Source organism: Arachis hypogaea, chromosome 9 (genome assembly GCF_003086295.3).
Source record: "Arachis hypogaea cultivar Tifrunner chromosome 9, arahy.Tifrunner.gnm2.J5K5, whole genome shotgun sequence".
In the NCBI taxonomy this organism is placed as follows: domain Eukaryota; kingdom Viridiplantae; phylum Streptophyta; class Magnoliopsida; order Fabales; family Fabaceae; genus Arachis; species Arachis hypogaea.
The window spans coordinates 110,536,090-110,556,695 of NC_092044.1; the positions used below are offsets into that span (position 1 = coordinate 110,536,090).

The 20,606-nt window shown below is 34.1% G+C and overlaps 2 protein-coding genes across 3 annotated transcripts; both read right to left on the reverse strand.

Moving 5' to 3' along the window:
• Positions 1 to 975: 975 nt before the first annotated feature.
• LOC112711766 (protein NETWORKED 1A) lies at positions 976 to 8,475 on the reverse strand. The gene is made up of 6 exons (XM_025764476.3): positions 7,914 to 8,475; positions 7,455 to 7,518; positions 7,212 to 7,296; positions 6,838 to 7,087; positions 2,514 to 6,598; positions 976 to 2,402 (listed from the first exon to the last, which is right to left on the reverse strand). The coding sequence occupies exons 4-6, from the start codon at positions 6,938 to 6,940 to the stop codon at positions 1,260 to 1,262; spliced, it is 5,331 nt and encodes a 1,776-aa protein (XP_025620261.1). The 5' UTR covers positions 6,941 to 7,087; positions 7,212 to 7,296; positions 7,455 to 7,518; positions 7,914 to 8,475; the 3' UTR covers positions 976 to 1,259.
• A 7,363-nt stretch (positions 8,476 to 15,838) lies between these two features.
• LOC112711767 (protein tesmin/TSO1-like CXC 2) lies at positions 15,839 to 20,580 on the reverse strand. 2 transcript variants are annotated; one of them, XM_025764477.3, is made up of 10 exons: positions 20,346 to 20,580; positions 19,326 to 19,486; positions 18,517 to 19,198; positions 17,593 to 18,020; positions 17,414 to 17,488; positions 17,034 to 17,214; positions 16,852 to 16,947; positions 16,709 to 16,775; positions 16,451 to 16,598; positions 15,839 to 16,371 (listed from the first exon to the last, which is right to left on the reverse strand). In XM_025764477.3, exons 1-10 carry the CDS (start codon positions 20,400 to 20,402, stop codon positions 16,026 to 16,028), a joined length of 2,241 nt encoding a protein of 746 aa, XP_025620262.1. In that variant the 5' UTR covers positions 20,403 to 20,580; the 3' UTR covers positions 15,839 to 16,025. The 2 variants fall into 2 exon arrangements, with proteins under 2 accessions (XP_025620262.1, XP_072059972.1); XM_072203871.1 differs by having other exon boundaries at positions 16,451 to 16,622; positions 20,346 to 20,533.
• Between the last annotated feature and the right edge of the window lie 26 nt (positions 20,581 to 20,606).

Below are 20,606 nucleotides of genomic sequence, written 5' to 3' on the forward strand. Positions count from 1 at the left end.
CTTTCGTTTCTGCACGTTCTTCTTCATCGTCTTCCTCTTCTTCTTCATTTACGTTCTTTTCTCTTTGTTTTATCTTTTTTTTTTCGATTTTTCATGGTGAAATCGTTTTTGAAGAAGAAGAAGCAGTAGAAGATGAGGAGGAGAAAGAGAAAGAGTTTTGAATTATGCATAAGATGTATTTTAACGAATTTTGGGTGTATTTCTTTAAATCTTTTGGGTGTATTTTCTGTAATCCTTTGGGTGTATTTTCTATAATCGTTTGGGTGAATTCCTGTAACCATTTGGGTGTATTTCTGTAATCCTTTGGGTGTATTTCTGTAGTTCCATTATCTTCAAAAGGATTACAGAAATACACCCAAAGGATTACAAAAAATACACCCAAAGTATTTAAGAAATACACCCAAAATTCGTTGCATAATTCAGAACTCTTTCTCTTTCTCCTCATCTTCTGCTGCTTCTTCTTCTTCAAAACGATTTCAAAGCTTGATTTCAGAAACCATGAAAATCGAAAAAAAAAACGAAGAGGAAGAGGAAGAGGAAGAGGAAGAAGAGGAAGAGGAAGAAGAAGAACCGTTCTGAGTGTAGCGCTTTGAAAACAGGAAACGTTGAATAACGCATTAAAAGGCCTAGTAACTTGTAAGACTTGTAAGTCAAAAAGACTTGTATGTGTAGCACTCCTCTTTTATAAAACAAACCCCGCTGTAAATAAAAAACTTGTAACTGATGGATTTTTACGTATAATTTTAGGTTGTTATATATATAGTTTATAATTAGCGTTTCTCAATGTTAATATGTAATTATTATTTTATTAGATAGCACTCTACTTCTAATTTATAACAATAGTTCAACTTAAATTTATTTTATAATGGTTTTACTAATTTATGTTTATTATGATAAGAGGTAATCAAATGGATTGGGTATTAGTTGCTGACTTGCTGGTCGTTATGATTGCCATAATGGCATTATTCCAATTCATCTCTGAAGCCATCTTATTACATATAAACAAGCTTATCGTTACATGATCACAACTCAATAATGCCGAAGAAAAAGTGATAGATATGGTCTTCTACAATGCATGCTCTATAACATAACAGGGAAGCTACTTTCTTTGCAAAAAATATCTGAGACAGGTTTCTATGATAAGTTAAAAGTCTCTAATAACACCTTAATTTATGATAAAGCTTACACATGTACTAGCTAAAATATGCTAGTTATGCTTAATTAACTACTTACAATATACTGAAACTAGATTTTCTGGCTTACTCAGTTGTTGAAGGCTTTGAGCATCCACAAAAGCATCCTTTTTTGTGCTTTTTGCTGCTGCTTTTCTTGCCACTGCGAATGAAGTCCCTCAACAACACCACTGTTTTCCCTGAGAATCTGCTTTTCCCTTTGCTCTTCTTTTCATCACCTAATTTCAGCATTACATATTGGATGTTCTGCACCTCGAACTGCAACTGTCCGATCTCTTGGGAATCTCTTCGTGCCTGCTCTGCTACTCTCTTTCTCTGGGTTTGTCTACTCTTTTCTGCTTCAGCTGACACCACCTTGTTTAAAGACGGGGTGCTCTCTTCGAGATCCTTCATGAGCTGATCATTAGTATCTGATAATTTCAGGACAGCCCCTTCAACATCTTCGATCTGTCTCTTGACTGTGTCGCATTCGGCATCATTTCCCTTCTTAATTCCCTTCACTGCCTCCATTTTCGTCTTCAAATCCAGCACATTCATCTTAAGAACGGTTAGTTTTTGTGCATTTGAATTGAGCTTCTCCAATATCTTTCTCCTCTTGCCATCTTGAGTTCTCTCTTTTATACTTCTTGACAGCTGGAGCTTGTCAATACCCAACTCCCTTTCTACATCTAATTCAGAAGAAGTGTTTTGGAATTTTCCAGAATGATCCGATGGATGGTACAAAATGATATCTTCTGCTGGAGCAGAACTCTGTTTTGTTGCTTCATTAACCATGGCATTATCATCGCCATCCTCCTCTGCAGCTTCCCATAATTCAAGCATCTGATCATCCGTTCCACCACTATTATCTCTCCTGCTTTTCTTAGAGGCTGGATTATCAGAGATGTGATCAAGAGGAATGTCTTTCATCAATGATCCATTCTCTGATTTTGTTCTCCATAAGTTGAGGTTATCCTTGAGCTCCTTCTCCAATTTTCTGTAGTCCCTTGAATCTTCTGTCACTTCAGTCAGATGAGCTCTGGCATCTACTTTTGTGGTTCGATCTTCCTCTTTGATTCGTCTCTCAATTTCTTCCAACATTGCCCTTTCAACTGCTCTAATCCTTGCTTTCATGCTCAGCAAATCTGAAACCCCATCTGGCATCACAGTACTATCTTCAGGCATGTTTTGATCGCTATATTCTTCAACACAGGTCTCAAGTACTACATCCTGGACAAAAAAGTAGAATTCTTATCACCAGCCTAAGCTCATTTATAGCAAGTGGAAAATGAAGAAGTATAAAAACAGAAGCAGAATCACAAGTTTAAACTTAATACTAACCTTTTGCTCTTGATTGCCGATATCACAAGTTTTGTTGATTTGAACAAGGGCAGTATGCTCTAAAGAAGCAAAATCCTCTTTCAAAGAACTAATGACTGGAATATATGCAGATAACTGCCCCTTTAATCCTCCAACTTCAGTTTCCAGTAGATTGACTCTCTCAGTCATCTGTTCAATCTCCAAGCTTTTCGCAGAACTTTCATTTTCAAGCCGTGAGCAAACTCCAGTAAGCTCATTGACTTTGTTTTCCAACAATGCTTCGCTTATGGACGAAATCTGAAGATCAAAATAGAATGTAGCAGCTTCAGCCTCCCAAAGTGCAAATTCATTTGTTTTATCCATAAGCTCTGAGTTCAATGTTTCCTCCCTAGCCCTGTGTTGTTCAACTTCTTCACGTAATAATCTCATCTCAGACAGCAAACTTCTATTTTCTTCAGTAAGTTGTTCAATTTCCTTTTTGTGCAACATGCACCCTTGTGATAGTTCAAGGATCTGCTTCTCTAGATTTTCGTTGACTAGACATGATTCTACTTGTTCCATCTTTAAGGTCTCAACATTTTTGCAAAACTCTGCATTCAACATCTCTGCATCCTTTAGCCTTTCCTCCATTTCTAACAACTCTGTTTCTTTCTTCTCAAGGAGATATTCTGAACGTTCAATTTGTTGACTTAAACAATCAATTTTGTCATCGGCTTCATTCAAATATGTGTCCTTCCTCTCAACTGACTCTTTCAGATAAACATGCTCTGCTTCTTTCACCTCAAACTTGTCCTTTAGCACAACAAGCTCATCTTTGAGATCACTGTTCATATGCTGCAGATTGCGGACATGCTCAGCCAGTTCTTTTAGTTCCAAGACCTTCTCAGTGACAAAGCTTTCATAAACTGAAGTGAGATTTTTCAGAGCCAGTGCTTCACGAAGGATTTCGCCGTTTTCAGCTTCAGCAGCAGATTTTGCATCTTTGAGTTCCAAAACACTCTTAAGCAGGACATTTTTTTCCTCAAGTACTTTAGAATTTTCTTCCTGAAACATCAACTTCGTTCTCTGCAAGTCTTCCATCTCAAGAAGTAGAGCCTCCAATTTGGACTTTAATGTATTCTCCCTTTCCTCTCCCTTGGTCACTTCAGAACTCAGTTGGTTGTTCAGCTCCAGAAGTTCAAGCTTATCTTTCTGCAACTCTGCATGCTGCTCTCTCGTGTTCTCAAACTCTTCCTCCAGATTTTTTTTCATCAACTCCAATTCTACTCCCTCACATTGTTGTTCTGAGATTAAAGTTAGGAAGACAGAACTCTCTACAAGTAGCCGCTGCTTCTCCTCTTGGCTTTTAACAAGAGAACCTTTCAAGCCCTCAATATTATTCAAAATATGGAATATCGGCGCATCCTCTTGCTTGATCCCTTTGCTATGCCCCCCATCTGGATCAACCTGAAAAGCCCCTAACACTTGATGAATCCCCTTTTTGAACTTTCTAATTTCATCTAACAAGTACTCTACCTCCATCTGCTGCATAAGGTTTTCACCCTCCAATTCCGAGATTACTTTATCAGAAAACTTTGATGCCTCAACATGCTTTTGGCATTCAACTAATAAACCAAAGTTCTTCTGCTCTAAGTCTTCAATGCACTTTTGCAAAATAAACATCTCAACCTGAGCATTTACAGCTTTATCAAGTTCTTCTTCAAAGTCCTTTTTCCCCAACTGATATTCTTCTCGCAGCTGAAGGACAACCTTCTCCAAATTTTCTAATCGAGCTTCATTTTCATGTTTATCATTAGAATGCTTTTCCTTTTGCTTCACAAGCAATGCATGAAGGTCTGCTACTTGGATGACTCTGCTTTCTTTGTCTTTCTCCATATCAGAATACCGCTCTTCTAATTTTGTAAACCTTTTCTCAAGGCTACCGAGTCTTGCTTCAACATTCTCTAATTGAGATACCAGGATGCTTCTTTCATTTAGAAGATTCGCCTTCTCATTATTCAGTGAATTGCACAATTCCTCCATGCTACTTGATTTAGCCCTCAAACCCTCAAGCTCAATCTTTGCATCACAGAGGGACTTCTCCAGCAAGGCATTCTTCTCCAACAGCTTCTGCATACTTTCAGTGATAATTTGTAACTGTGACAGTAGAGATGATTTCTCAGACACAAGAATGGATTTTTCTTCCTGAAGAGCATGGCAAGATTCCTGAAATTTCTTCACCGTATTCCTCAATCCATCTAGCTCCACATTCAAGCTTGACAAGGAACATTCCAAATTGACATTTTCCCTCAAAATTTTATCCATGTCCTTTGATCTTTCATGGAGGGCTTCTTTCTCTTCTTGTTCCATTTTGCAAACCTCCTTTAGCTTCAAGTTCTCATTTTGTAAGTCCTTCACAGATGCCGCAAAACAGTTGGGATTCAAGCCTACAGACCATAATTCTTCCAGTATTGCCTGATATCTACTACTCAAGCCCTGGATTTGATCCTTTATGTGATGAGATTCACGCTGGAGGGCGTTGCTTTCTTCAACTTTTACAGCAAACTCTCGCTCGAGATTCTCTTTGATGTCCTTCAACTTGAAAATTTCGATTTGCTGGTTTTTTAACAACGTAGTGGAAGAGAAATTAAGTTTATTCAGTGTCCTGTTTTCTTCAACAATCTGTTGCATTTCTTCCCTATAACCTTGTTTGGAAAGCTCCAAGTCCTCCAAAAGCTGAAGGCCATGTTTAAGCTCCAAGGCAAGAGATCTTTGCTCCTCTTGTGATTGAGAATATGACTTCTCCAGAGTTTGCAGAGTAGATTCAATTTGAAGGAAGCGAGAATGCTCTTCATGCATCACACTCTGTAGCCTCTCTAACTCGGCTTGCTTCTCTAAAAGCTTTTGGTCTTTTACAGAAATTTTCTGCACCAGGTTGTCAGCCTCCAGCTGAAGAGATCGGTTTGATTTTTCCAACATACCACAATGCTCTTCAGCAGTCCTTAGTTTTTCAGCCCCTATTTCAATTTCTCTATTCAATCGATCAGAAGTTTCATGGGCATGCAGAATTTCACTCCCCATTGTAGATATCTTCTCCAAGCACTGCTTGTACAGAAAAGCTACAGCTTCTTTCTCTTCATTCAGTTCAGCAAGACTTCTCCTCAGAGATTTAGCTTCCATTTCTGCTCTTTCAATTTGCTCATTCAGCATCCTGCTATTCTCCTCAGCAAGTGTTATCTTAGCCTCCAAGACAGAAATCTTTTCAAGGCATTTATTATATTGATAAAAACAAGCATCCTTCTCAGCCTCCAATGTGCCAAGTTCCTGCTTTAGATTTTCTGCTTCGGTTTCTGCTTTAGCAGCTCTCTCATCATGCCCCTTTGCATCTTTCTGGGCTAGAGACAATGTAATTTCCAAGCTAGCTACCTTTTCCAGACACTGATTGTACTGAACTAAACCAGCATCCTTCTCAGCTTTTAACTCAGACAGAGCTTCCTTTAATATTTTGATTTCAATCTCAGCTTTGGTTGCTCGATCATCAAGTCCTCCAGCATCTTCTTGAGCCTCATGAAGCTCTTTTTCCATTTCGGATAACTTCTCCAAACTCTTCTGATACTGAAGCAAGATGGAATCCTTATCAGACTGTATTTCAGCCAGGGCTTCCCTCAAGTTTTGAACTTCATTTTCTTCTCCCCCTGCATGCTCAGAATGGCTCTCTGTCTTCAGATTCTGCTTTTCAGCAGATAACTGAGAGAACCCAAGAAGCTCATTCAGCTGCTTTAGACCCTTTCTGCTGACACCATCTGGCCCTAAGAATGCACAAATAGGATGATGCATTTCTGGTGTTCGTGGTTCACCCTCAGGGCCAGAAGGACCACATGGTGAATCATCGTTTAACAAGTAAGGTGCTTGGTTAGGGAATGCTTCTGCCATGGTCTTATGGGCATGGCGTAGCTCCCCCGTTGCATGATCATACCTCTCTGCCAATGCACGATATGCTCGGTAGAACTCCTCAACTAATTTCATGAGTTCTGGGCGCTTCTTATAGTACATTTCTGCCCTCCTTGCAAATGAATCTGCATCCTCTTCGATAAGTTTGATCATTGCTTTGACTTTGGCATCCATGTCTATAAAAAACAGTTAAGAGTGTCAGTTAAAGGTTACAGAAATTAGCATTTTTCTGAGTTTGTGTTTTTATGTAACTCAGACTCAGCTTATAAAAACGACCCACTAGTGGGTATGAGAGAACTAATTGTATGGACCACAAATGTGATCTCAAATTCACAATTGCAGCAAACACATCCTAATTTTAATTTGAGGTTCCTCTAGCACAAGGGTAAATACCAATATATAGAAGACAACAAACCTGTAAGGTTTTCCTGAAGCCATTTGGAATTCTTTGGGCTTATGTGACTATCCCACCACCAAGAATACAAACGTCTGGACTCGGAATGTAACAATGATGCCATGACTCCTGCCAAGAACAAGAGCACAGCTGGTTTTGATTTGGCGAAAGCCTGATAATGGATCCAGGCCAGACTAACAGTCTATAGATTTCCACCCTCCACAGTTGATCTAGTTGGAGATTCTTTAGGTATGTTTCCCTCTTCTTTTACCTTACATCCAATCGTTAAATATATGCAGCACATTTTAGAAAAAATAGCCCAAATTCATGAAGTACTCCGATGGTTTAACTTATAAGAAACTCAGAAACTCATTAAACATGGCTGCTGTATTTACCTGGTGAATTGGATACAGCTCCAGTATCTTAATCCATGTACAGCTTATTGTTTTATAAGCTCCCACAATTTAAAATCAGAAGCAGCTGCACAAATAATAAAAAGGGGGGGAAAAGGAAAAGATATAGCTCAAAAATGTGAACAGAAAAATCAGACATCAGAAAACACCACCACCCTCATTAAATCAAAGAACATTAGAGCATAATCTTTAAAATATTAAAAAAATCTGGAAAATATTTCACACCTGTTCTCTTTCTTTTGAAGGCCAAACCAGTATGAGGTAGAAACCAAGAGATCCTGAAGGTGAACTGCAAAAACCACTCACAAGGTGAGCCACAGAAGGAAGAGTTTAAAATAAATAGTAATAATAATAATATAAAGAAAAAAAGGTGCCAAAGTGATAGAAATGCATTGGTATGACAGAATGCAAAGTTTTGCAAATGAAGTAACAATGCATACCATCCAGAACATGAAGATGTACATAATAAGAAGAAGAGGAGGAAGAAGAACAAGAGGAGGATGTGGAAGAGTGTGAAAAGAAAAAGGTCCAAGCACGGAAAAAGCAAGTAATAGTGACATAGAGAAAAAAATAATAAAGAAGAAGAAGAAGAAGAAGAAGAAGAAGAGTTCACGAGCAAAACAATGGTCAATCTCAGTAAAAATGGAAACTTGAAATAGAGCTAGAACGAGATCAGGAACTTACCAAGTGTAATGAACTTGGAGCTAGCAAGCACTCAGAAGAGACAGAGAATCATAAAAAAAAACTAAGCAAATGGGCATTAAGAAAATCACAAAAAGAACCTAACTTTAATCCATTTTCGGACCAAACCACACCCCCCCAAAATAGCACTGGAATCCAGCAACGGGAACACCATTACCCCATTCTCTCTCTCTCTAACACCTGAATCACTCACTCTTCTTCTATCTCTCAAATCTCTATAGGAGATGATGGGTTCTGAGAATTACAATGTGGTGTGCTGGTCCTGACACTCAATGACTCACCAACTGTCAAAAAGGAGCCACTTTTTCAGAATGAAAAAGAAAGCTGTGTGTGCTGATGAATGATTTCTCTTTTTGTTATTTAGAGAACACTAACTGTTGCATTACGGGATCCTTGAAAGTGAAGGAATGCAATCTGAATCTGAATCACATAAACAGCAGCTATAATAGGATTTAAACTCTTATCACTTATCAGTTAATGTTAATTATTTTCTAATTATTTGGTTTTCATATTAAGTAGCAGCAACGTATTCTTCAGGGTTTTCATTGTCTGACATCGTTATTTTCAAAACTTAATTAGTTTAATTGTGCTGCTGAAAATACCAATATACCCTTGGCTGATTTTTCCATCTTGCAGCTATTACTTTACTTTTTCAACCCTCGTGTGTTTCACTGTTTCTTCTTCTTCTTATCTTCATTGTAATTTGCAAACTAACGGCTCCACCCGTGGTTTCACAACGTTTAATTGAGGTTCCTAATTTTGTGATTTATTTTCAACGGGTTTGAAACTTTTATTTTTTTTTTTACTCGTTGTCATAATAAGTTTACATTTTTACAAGCCTTTGACCAAATCTATATTGATTTATCTTTTTTTTTCCTTATAATTTTATAGTAGTAAACTAGTAATATTGTTTAAGTTGATTACCTAATATAAGTATGGAGATTTTGCTAAAAGGTATTAAGAACACTTATTAAATATAATATATATGAATTTTATTATTAATACTTTTTATATAATTATATATGTTGAATGTAGAAACCTTTTTTTTTTTTTCCCATGATGCCCTATATTTTTCTTTTCCATTTATAAAAACCGACAACGTGGAGGAATTGGGGTATTGTGGGGATAAAGAAAAGCATACATATCAAATCAAATATCATTTTTGTAATTTAATTAAAAAGGTATGTTGTTTTATTTATCTCTATTCCTTTTCATCATTCAAGCCTAATGTCACTTTCATAATGAAAATGACCGAGAAAATATGTAGTATTACAGAGCTTATTACTGAAAGAGATACATGTGTGTGTCTATTATATGTATAGTTGCTAAGATTTTTTCAAAACATGACCTACGCATTGAATAGCTCAATTTGAATTTGCAAATAACCCCTTGGTTAAAATTCCAAAAAGAATATTGCAAATAATTTCTTAACATGGACTCTATGGTAAATAACATTCCCGTATACCGGTAAACATGAAATTGATCAAATAGAGGTACCAAATAATTTTGAATTGAATATTTTTATTTCCAACTTCTGTCTTGTTGAATTTTGCTGTTCTAGAGATAAAATGTCACATTCACATAATTCTTACATACAAGTCACTACTCACTACGATCTGTATAATAAGACATGATGATTTTTCACATATTATTAGAACCGAATTTATATATATGTATACCAAAATTGGTCTGAAACTATGAATTTAATTTTAATATATTGTCGTGTGCATCTTATTATATAACGTTACATTAATAAAAATAAGAGTTAAATACGATTTTGGTACCTACTGTAGAGACTGAAAATTTATTTCATCTCCGACTTTTTTTTGCTACCAAATAATTCCAAAAATTTCAATTTATTTTAAAATTGTTCTTTTTACCATTTTTTATTTTTATTATCAAATTATCCCTCATTAAACAAATTATAAAAAAAAGGGGCCGAGGGAGAAAGAAAATGGAGGTGAGAGGAGAGGAAGAAAGAGAATCCGGGGGAAGGGACCACCGCCCGCTGCACCGCCGCCTGTGATCGAAAAAAGAAACAGACAGCAAGAAAGGAAAAAGCTAAGGGAGAAGAGTGAGATCGGAAGGGATTGGAAGGAGAAACCGCGTTCAACGCCGTCGCCGCCACTCATGCGTCACTCGCCGTTTCTGCTCTTCCTCCCTCTCCGCCACTGATTCGCTATTACTGTCAATTTCTGTTTCTGCTTCTGCTTATGCTTCTGTATCTGCATTTGGATTTGCTTTTTCTTCTGTATCTGCATCTGCTTCTTCTGCATCTGGAATATTCTTCTTCTGCATCTTTTATTTTTTTATTTGATTGTTGTTGTGTGTTTATTTTGTTATTGAATTTGAAGTTGTTAGTTTTTGTATTTGAATAATTTTGAATATGATTATTGGTATTTTGTGGGAGTAAAAGAGGTGGTGGTGATTTTGCTTCTGGTTGATTTTGGGGAAGAAGGAGAAGGGTATTTTCGTTCGAAGAACAATTTTTAAACAAATTGGAGATCATTTTGTAGCGAAAAAAAAATTGAAAACAAAATAAATTTTCGATCTCTACGTTAGGGACCGAAATCGTACTTAATCCTAAAAATAATTATATTTTATATTGATTACGTGAATAATTATCAAATAATACGAATATAATTATATAACTATATAAAATTTTCTTTATTAGTGTATCAAAATTAAGCTTCTAAAAAATTAAAAAATACTTATATATATTTTTTGAAAAAAAAAAGTCAAATATTGGGCATGTCATTAGCTGTTAAAAACCAAATAACTTAGGGTGGGCATGCATTTCCTCCTTCCTTCGATTCAATGATGGGCACATGCACATGACCTAATTAAGGGTATCTTGACCATGCATTTTCCTACCCACGTAAAAAAGTGGGGGCCATTCATCATGTGCCAAATTGCCTATTCATTCTTTTTTTTTTCCTTTTTTTTTTTCAAATGTGTTGCCATTGTTATTAACTCTATTAATTATTTGTTGAGAAAATACTATTTTTCTCTTCTATTATATACTAAAATGATATTCTCTTTTTTTATTTATAAAATATATATATATTTTATAATTTTTAAAAACTTATTTTATAATTTATTTTAAATTTTGTGTTAATTAATGTTAACTTTATCTATTTTTTTAAAAAAAATAAATTATTTTTTATAAAAATATTTTTTAGTAAAATTTTTATTTTTTATCATAAAATTTTTCTTACCAAAATACTCTTTAATAAATTTTTTTATTGATTAAATTGTATTTTTACCAAATTATTTTTAAAAAAATTTAATTCTAAGATATCCTTCAATAATTTTTAATTATTAAATTATAATTTTACCAAAATTTTCGTTAACAATTTTTTATATTTTACTATTAATTTTTTGATATCAATATATATTATTTTAAAATTAAATAAAAAATCTTAGTAAGATTATTTTTCAATATAAATATATATTAATTGTTATATATATTAACAATAGTAAGGTTTTTTATTTAATATTAAAATAATATATATTGATATAAAAAAATTAATAGTAAAATATAAAAATAATTGCTAACAAAAATTTTGGTAAAATTATAATTAAAAAATAAAAAATTATTGAAGGATATTAGAAAAAAAAATTTAATTATTAATTTTTAAAAAAAATATTTTGGTAAAAATATAATTTAGTTAATAAGAAAATAATTTATTAAAGAGTATTTTGCTAAGCAAAATTTAATGATAAAAAAATAAAATTTTTGTTAAAAGGTATTTTTAAAAAAAATAATTTATTTTTCTTGAAAATAGATAAAGTTAACACAAAAAAAATTTAAAATAGATTAAAGATAAGATTTTTTAAAAATTATAAAAGAAAGAAATATACATTTTATAAATAAAAAGAAGAGGAGTAATATTTTAACATTTCGCAAAGGAAAAAAGTAAAACTTTCTTATTTGTTTTAATGCGATGGATTCGAAACACACTTCTTTTTGAAAAAAAATATTTCAATACATGATGAATATATAGCATTCTCTTATTTTTCTTGTTGAAAAAGCTTGAAAACCAATTTTATTAGTTGAAAAACAATTAGTTCTCGAACTTGTTCACTAAACTTAATTAATAAGGGTTTCCACCGGCTCATTGAACATAATAAGGGAAAAAGAAATGTTATCCCTCTTATTTTTCCTTTAATTCAGTTGCTTATATACATAAATAAACTTCACGTCTTACAAAATGTGTGACAATCACACTTTTGTTATTTTTGCTATTTAAATTAAAGTTGCCCAATAATATTTTTGAGTTTAAAAATAAGAATTTAATTGTTTTACAAGTACATGGTAAAAATAACCTTTTTCTTATAAAAAAAAACTATAATTATATATGATTATGTAAAACATTTTACACTAACAATATATCAAAATTAAATCCTAAAAATAGTATATATTATTAATAAAATTAATAAATTTTTAACCAATGTTTTTTCATTTGCAACTATATGTGAGCTGTTATTCTTAATTAGATACTCTCAAATAAATAATTAAAATAATTTACTTTTTTCAATTATTTACATACACTAAAATGACTTTATTATGAATGTTCATTAATAACTTGTTATTCGACTAGAAATCAATAGAAGAATTATAATTTATAGAGAAAGTAATTAAGAATTTTTTATATGTGAGTATGATTAGTAGTATACAAATGCATGTGTATATATTTCATTATTCTCCATAGCTATTGAGCTTTGAAGAAGGAACAAGAGAGTACATAGACTATATACAATTAAATGAGGAGCAAGTAGTTGTGAATTGTAAACTTCTAATTTCTTGTTTTGTGAATGTTGATGTTACTCCCAAACAAAGGTACCATTCTTTTAAGACAACACTTGCCATATCACCGACCCACCACATGATGTGATCTTCCTCCCTCTCTCCAACATTATTGGCTCCGTAGAAAAGATGAATGTGACTTATCTATAAACTTCTACACACACCACTTAGTCCCTTACACACATATATAATTTAGATTCTCTTGTTATTTGTCACTTGAATTCCTTAGCTAGCAGCACAACCCCCACCAACCACACACACACAAAGCCTTTATGGTAAGGTCACGCTATATGGTCCCATATTCTTTTTTTTTTTTGAATTATCAGATTGGTTTTTCGTTTTCTAGTTGAACTTGAAGTTAAGTGTGCCCATCTCTGAAAAGTTGCTATGTTATAAGTATAAGATCAGAAATAAATCTATTTCTTCTATTGATGAGCAAAAAGGTTCATGTTTGGGAGAATGATGGTAACATTTCCCATTACGCTATTATAAACTGTAAAGCCAGGAATTAAGAACAAAAAGGGAACTCAATATTTGAATTATTAATTACCTTTTTTCAGTTCCCATGACCTCTCACGTGCACCAACATACACACACAATGTTTCATCATAGCTTACTACTTTTTAGTTTTAAAGATGAAGAGGAGTAATAAGAAGTTTAAAAAAAGAAAGAAAATATTTATATTCAAGTGTGTAAGAAAGTGATTCAAATAATGTTTGTCTATAAAAGAGTACAGCTTGCTTATCAAGAAAGACATTCAAATAATATTCTATAGAGATTATGTTTTGATCTTGAGATCTCATGCAAAAGATATACGAACTAATATCTAATATCGTAATTAGTTATTTAAGGATTAATATACAGTAGAAACTCAGGTGAGTCGATTTCACGTGAAGTTAATAACTAAGAGTCGTTAAATAATTTGACTGATTTGACTAAATTTTCATCTAATGACTCTCAGTTATCAACTTCACGTAAAATCGACCTGAGTTTTCACCTATACAGTATAAATTATAAGAATGTACGTGAGTATAGTACTATAGTGATAAATTAATTTTCATTGGAGTTTTCTGTCTATCGATATCTATCAGATACACCGTAACTAAGCTCACTACAATATTTTATTTCTTTAATTTACCAATATTGACTCTAAAGTCTAAACATACATAGATATTTATCCATGCATAGTAAGGGGGAGAAAGGACATTTCTCCGTGCATTTATGAAGTATGTATTCATCAACTCAACTAAACAATATAAAAAAGAACAAAACACTTCATGTAACTAAAAATCAGTTATAAAATTAGTTATTATATATTTATATATTAATTTATATTTTTTATTAAATAATCGGTCACTAAAATTAAACATATCATAATAGAATAATGAAATTTATAATAGACAAATAACTAAATTTATTTATAATAGTATAATAAATTGTATGAAATTTTAAATATATATTTTTATATTAGATAAATGTTAAAATTAACTATCAAAATAAAATATACATTAAAATATAAAATACATATTAAAATAAATTAAATTACGTATTTATTTATATATAAATACGTAGTGGCCGATTCAATGTACAAATAATATTGTATTTTATATATAATAATTGATTTTAGTAATTGAAATATTTTTTATATATACATAATATTATTGTAAAAAGAAAATAAAAAAATTGGTTTCGGATTAAGGAGCCATTGAAAGAAACTAGAAGTCTAGAAGCAGGACCATAAAAACCTTTCAAATGATTACCACGAGTCACCTCCGTAGTTTTCATGATGTAGCCAAGTTTCTCTATAAAAGATTGTGTGTGCTGCCTATCTGTCTGCTCAGTGTTCAATTCATCAACCATCAAAGATTAGATTATGAATATGAGAGTTACAAGTACCTGAAAACGTGGATCTTTTGACTTTTTCACTATCAAGTCGGCAGACACAGCCTTTTGAATATACTGATTTCGGGCTTAGGCCCACTTTAGTCTTTACTCACCCCAAAAAAAAAAAACAAAAAAAAGTACTTCTTGATGAGGATTCTTCAATGTCAAGATGTCATGGTACTATCAAATATGCTAATTTGTCATTCATTTTTTGCTGACTCCAAGGTGCTTTCTTAAGTTGTTGATTTGTCTAGGGAATGAAAAGATTTGATGACACAGGTAATTAAGAGCAAGTAGCGGTTACTTTAAGGAACAACTACACATAATCAACCAATTACTAATAAATCTACGAAGTTAATGGATTAACCAATTACTATCATTAGGTGTTGGGGAATAAATATGCAACATGGATTAAATGGTATCCTTCACAAACTTGGAACTACAAAGTTCGGACCAACACCTACCACCTCCAATTGTGATGGGACAATTCATCAGCCAAGAGTTAAGTTCTTTGCCAAGAGCCCAACAGCATCGTTCATTTCTACAACACTATATTCTTTGACTATTTAATTTTTTGATTTAATCATCTCTATTATCAGCAACTCAACTAATAACTGATCTCTCATAGGTTTCAAAAAACAAGTACTTGTTTTCAACTTCAAAGACTCATATTCAGATTACTTGGCAAGTGTGGCGTGTTTGGACCTTTGATTTCGATCTACTTTGAACCTTTTCAAGAACAATAAAGTAGAGTTGGATAACAATTTTAATGAGAAAAAAGTGCATAAGAATGATTGATTAGCTTCCTTTCTAATATTTGAAATATTTAGCTGAAAAGAAATGAAATTCATGGCAGACGTCACCAGAATTATTGATAAAAATCACTCAAAAAGCCTATAAGAATTGAAGTAGTGTTTGATTCCACTAGTCATGGATGACAATACCAGAGATAACATAGGAAAAGAAGACATATTTTTTGGTTATTTATTTCTTGTCTGTTTTATTGCTTGTCTGTATGCTGATAAATTCTAGAGTCTCCAACCAAACATTACACATGCATAGATTTGCAAGCGAAAGGTATGTAAGCTATTGGGAGCATAATTTAATTTGGTGCTGCTTCTACTTTGAGGGAAGAATATAACAGCTTTAGAAAAAGGTTTTGTCGGAGATGACCAAGAACTTAGCAGTTAATGATCAAGGGAAAAATAGAATATTGGACAATCAAGCTCTAACATTAATTAAAATTAAATCTAATACAAATGAACTTAGTTGTACATTATGGACTCGACGGTACATATTATTACGAGAGTAAAAGGAAGCTCAACAATGTACATAGGCCTAAGCGTAGCTTCAACCGCAAGAGACAAGATTCTAACACAGCAAGAGACAAGATTCACATTCTAATGGTGATGGGTAAGGGAAGGAAACGAAGGGATGGAGTGTAATATCAACTTCCTGCCACCTCTGCGAGTTGGAGATGATCCAAGTTCACAATTAGGAGAGGAAATCCTTTTGCCATTGGGAGAAGAGGTTTTTATGCAAGCGATAGGAGAGCTATCACCTTGGATAATGTCCATCATTTCATCATCTGCTACAGTTTGATGAGGCTTTTCTAACTTAACTTGAGGCCGAAGAATATTTGGTTTACCAAGCTTTTGGCTGGCAATCAATGCAGAACCAGAGATCGTAGCAATAAAAGATCTAGGCGGCTTTCCCTTCGATGAAAAGGGCAATGGAAGCAATGGTCTGTCACATTATAATGAATTAAGATCAATAATGGAAATTAATTTTTATCATCACAGCTGACAGACAGAGCATATCAAACCTGGAAAGCCGTAATGGTGTTGCTTGAAGAGCAGAATTCTGATTTTCTTCAATATTCTGAATTTCAGTTTTCTGCAAAGCCTTTTCCACCTCGCCCTTTTCCGGTGCTTCTGTCTCTTCTTCTGCCTCAGCATCTATTCCTGCAGAACCTGCATGTAGGAAGGAATTGATATCTATGCAGGTCAGACATTGAAACAGCAAGTTGATGATATTGACTAACATGTTACCCCAATCATTTGCAACCTAACAGAAGACTTACCATCCTTTCTACCGAATGCGTTCTTGCAGCCTTCACATCTACAGCTAATGGAGCAACCAACACCACCCTTCGAAAGAAAACCAACATTTAACTCGTATTATAACTGAAATAGGAGGCACAAATGATATAGAAACGGAAAATACCTGATAACATTCACAATATTTCTTTAGGCAGCTTGATTTCTTGCAATTACATCCTCTTTTGTGTCGTGCCGAAGCTGGAGTTTTGTTTGGATCATCCTGCAAAAAAGGATATATTTAATATGGGTAAAATGGGGCGAAAATTTGAATAATGATAAAATAATGTTGATTTTAGTTTTGCTGACCGCAATTTCAGAAACAGAATCAGAACTCCTGATGACTTTGGGAGCAAATGCAAGCGGGTTACGCGACTCAATCTGCTTGCGAGTTTGAAGAACAGTATCTTCATGAATAGGTTTATTGAAGCAGTCTTGACAAGAGCAAGGTTCTATACAGTAGACTCCAGCAGCAAAGCACTCGCAATAACTGAGCAACGAGTGAGGAGAATTTTAAGAAAGAACTAAGAAGGGTACTAAGAATAATAGATAACACGCAAAACATAGATAACCAATATCAATTTACTAGGCAGAAGTAGTTTTAAATTTTAACTTAAATGCTCGTCAAAGCATGTAAAATATCTTTGCTGCTACCCAAAGAGATTAAAGGAGCATGTACTTGAACTTACAGCTTCAAACATTTTGATTTCTTACAATTACACCGTTTGCAAGACTCACTTTCTCCAGCTATTTCCACCTTCCGCCTGCAAATCCAGCTTTTGGCCTCAGACTTATGATTCAAGGAAACTAAAATATAAAGGAGATATGAAGATTATATAGCACAAGATTAGGTAATCAGCAACTCCACCTTTTCTTTTTGGGGCTATTCTGATTGAATTCTTCACCGGCCATGAGAGATAATGACTGACTACAATCTTCGACAGGCTGAACCTCATTCTCTGGCAGCTCCATATCTCTTTCAGAGGATGCAGGTAGCAATAACAGATGATGTTCTTGCGATAAGGAAGAAGAGGAGCTGGGAATGTTAAGTTGTCTTCCAGAAGAAGACTTTTCATTTTTCATGCCACGGTGCTCCTTCAAAGTTGCAAGCGCATTCAAGTGTAAACCAATTCCCGGCAAAAAGCACCTCCTTGAATCACCACCAGTATTCCTCTCATCAGACTTTGTTGCATTGGAACTTGCATTTGAATTGCCGTCTGAGTTATTTCTGCGAACGCTGGCCATCTCAAAGTCTAGACAGCGCCTCCTTATACCACGGTGTATAACATAAACATGCTGAACACAAACACAAGGAACTTTTGGGATGATTGCTTTGTTCAACATATTTACATAACAAGTAAAAAGAAAATATTCTAACTCATCAGATATTTATAAACCACAAAAGACACAGCAAACCAAGGTGATACATTCTTCTTATTGTGGATACAATTTCAATATAAACCAAAAACATACAAACAACAATTTTAACTGTAATTGTTAACCTATCAAAATGTAGAAATGAATGCAAATATGATTTAATAACATGAATGCACACACACAAACATGGTAAAATCATACACATATGGTGAAGAACCCTATTATACATAAACAACACAGGGATTAGTTAGAAGCATTATTAGGCAAAATGATAGCAAACGAGCATGCATGAACAATAACCAATAAACCATGCCATTCAGATCAACTCATCATCGAAAACTACACCAATGTGCATGAAAGTAGTGTCTTCACACACACATAATTTACCATAAATCAAATAGATACGGTTTCCTACCTCATCATCCATTTTCTCACATGGATTGCTAGCCACCAAAGCAACATTAGCAATATTTTCCTGTGTGTATTGTGTGTCTGAAGCTAGTCCTGGTTTGGGAGGATGATCTTCATTTTCATGTCCTGATCCAGAAGCAACTTGATTGACAATGTGCATTATACGTCCAGAAGGGTCCAATTGTTTATTCATTAGATCCTTAAAAGCTTCTGAGACGTTTGGCGAACTAAAAATTAACATATCAGATGCATTATTAATTAAATTATCCCAATCACACTCGGTGCCATCAATTTTCGGCTCAGTCTGACATATTCCGTGGAGATGCAGTTCACCCTCCACCAAATTCTTTTTAGAGGATTCATGACTGCAGGCAACATCTGGTGCTGCCTCAGAAGAAGGCAATGACAGAAGTGTATTAGCCTCATCACCACAAAGTATAGGATCATATCCAGGGCTACCAGACTCATATTTTAAGGTCTGTGGCAGCTCGATTGAGAACTTTGCTTGTTCACTGGCTGGCTCAATTGAGGCATCCCCTATGGAAGTTCCTTTATCAGCATTTTTCTCTAACTCCCTTGAGTTATTACGTGCATGAGTTGAATCTGTAAGAGCCTGTTCACCTGAACCAGTTTGATTTTCATCCTCAGATGTAACCTTTGGCTTTGATGTGTCTAAAAGGTTATGCCTACAAACAAATAATACGGAACTGTAAAACAACATGCTAGTAGAACATAATTTAACATGCAATTATCAGGAAAAAATAAAAAGAAAGCAGGAAAAAGAAATGATAAGAAAACATAAGCTACAATTACCTCCTCAGGAATCTGGATTCCTTGTTAGAGTTGACATGGGGTGATGTGAAAACCGATGGAGGGGATGAAAAGCTAATTGAACTGAAGGTCTGGGTAATGTGAACAGATTTAACTGGCTTTATAGGAGATAGACTATTGAGAAAGTTAAATACCGGTGAATCCTGCACATAGTAAGCACACATATATGATTAAACTGATGAATTAAAGGAAAATTTCTTGTACACAAGCAACAAGTAAGTTCATCTCGTGTTGCATGGCAAAACCATGTAGATTAATCATTTCATTTTCTTTTTTAAATAATAAATAATTACTTAAAATACCGGATCTCACAGGAAATGCACAAGTGCAAATCATATCATAATTAAGATATAAGTGTAACTGTGTAAACAAGTGGAATGCATGATGGCAGAAATGAAGGCCAAAATTATTAACTCTTTCAAGGACACAAAATGATGTTGAATTATTAATTTCAAAGCTGATAAGATTTTCTAAATAAATAAAAACTAAAAATTTAGACCAGAATAAACTTGACTTCACAAGTTTGAAATTTTGGAAAACTAATTTGACTTGCTACTTGGAAAAATTAAACTGGTTGTTGTTTTACAAATCCAATTGAAAAAAAATGAAATTTAACAAAATGCCTGAATTTTACAGAAAAGGGGGGGGGGGGGGGGGCATAAAAGAGAAAATTCAATTGTAGCTGTGGGAGTGAAAAAGTCAAACTCCAATGATTGCAAATTGCCAAAAAGGAGGAGCGGGGGGTAGGAAGCGTAGAACAGTGTAGAAAACACGAGAACCAAGGAAGAAGCAGAGAGATCTGCAACACTGAAGCTCATAACAAGGAAGGGATGCCACTGTAGTTGCCGTGAATAGATCTTCATAACTGAAGCTGGTCAAGAAAGACCTCACCAGAGTTTCGAAAAAGAAAAGATGGAGCTTCCAAAATAATTTTTTTACAAAAAGAAAAAGCACATGCAGAGACAGAGACAGAGGAGGAAGAACAAGAAGAAGAAGAAGAACCTCAAATTTGGGGGGATTGAGGTTGTTGGTGGTGGTGGCCCTGTCGGGAGTGTCCATTTGCAGAGAGTGATAGAGGAAAGAGCATTACAACAATGCTCTCACTCGGTCACTCCATTTTCGGAGAGAAGAAGAAGAAGAAGAAGAAGATGAATGAGAATTCAAGTGAAGAGGGTAAGGCGGGATTTGTTATCGTTCATAATAAATAATAAAATAATAAGTAATAAAAACAATGACTCCTCTTCACAGCTGTGCTTTTTCTTT

Excerpts from the sequence above, each read along its gene's own strand:
- LOC112711766 (XM_025764476.3), bottom strand. The coding sequence starts at position 6,940 with ATGGCATCATTGTTACATTCCGAGTCCAGACGTTTGTATTCTTGGTGG. Across the intron at positions 6,599-6,837 it reads GCTTCAGGAAAACCTTACAG|ACATGGATGCCAAAGTCAAA; the intron begins GTTTGTTGTCTT and ends TGTTTTTTATAG. Across the intron at positions 2,403-2,513 it reads TCGGCAATCAAGAGCAAAAG|GATGTAGTACTTGAGACCTG; the intron begins GTTAGTATTAAG and ends TTTTTTGTCCAG.
- LOC112711767 (XM_072203871.1), bottom strand. The coding sequence starts at position 20,402 with ATGGACACTCCCGACAGGGCCACCACCACCAACAACCTCAATCCCCCC. Across the intron at positions 16,948-17,033 it reads ATTCTGTTTCTGAAATTGCG|GATGATCCAAACAAAACTCC; the intron begins GTCAGCAAAACT and ends CCTTTTTTGCAG. Across the intron at positions 16,372-16,450 it reads ACACCATTACGGCTTTCCAG|ACCATTGCTTCCATTGCCCT; the intron begins GTTTGATATGCT and ends ATAATGTGACAG.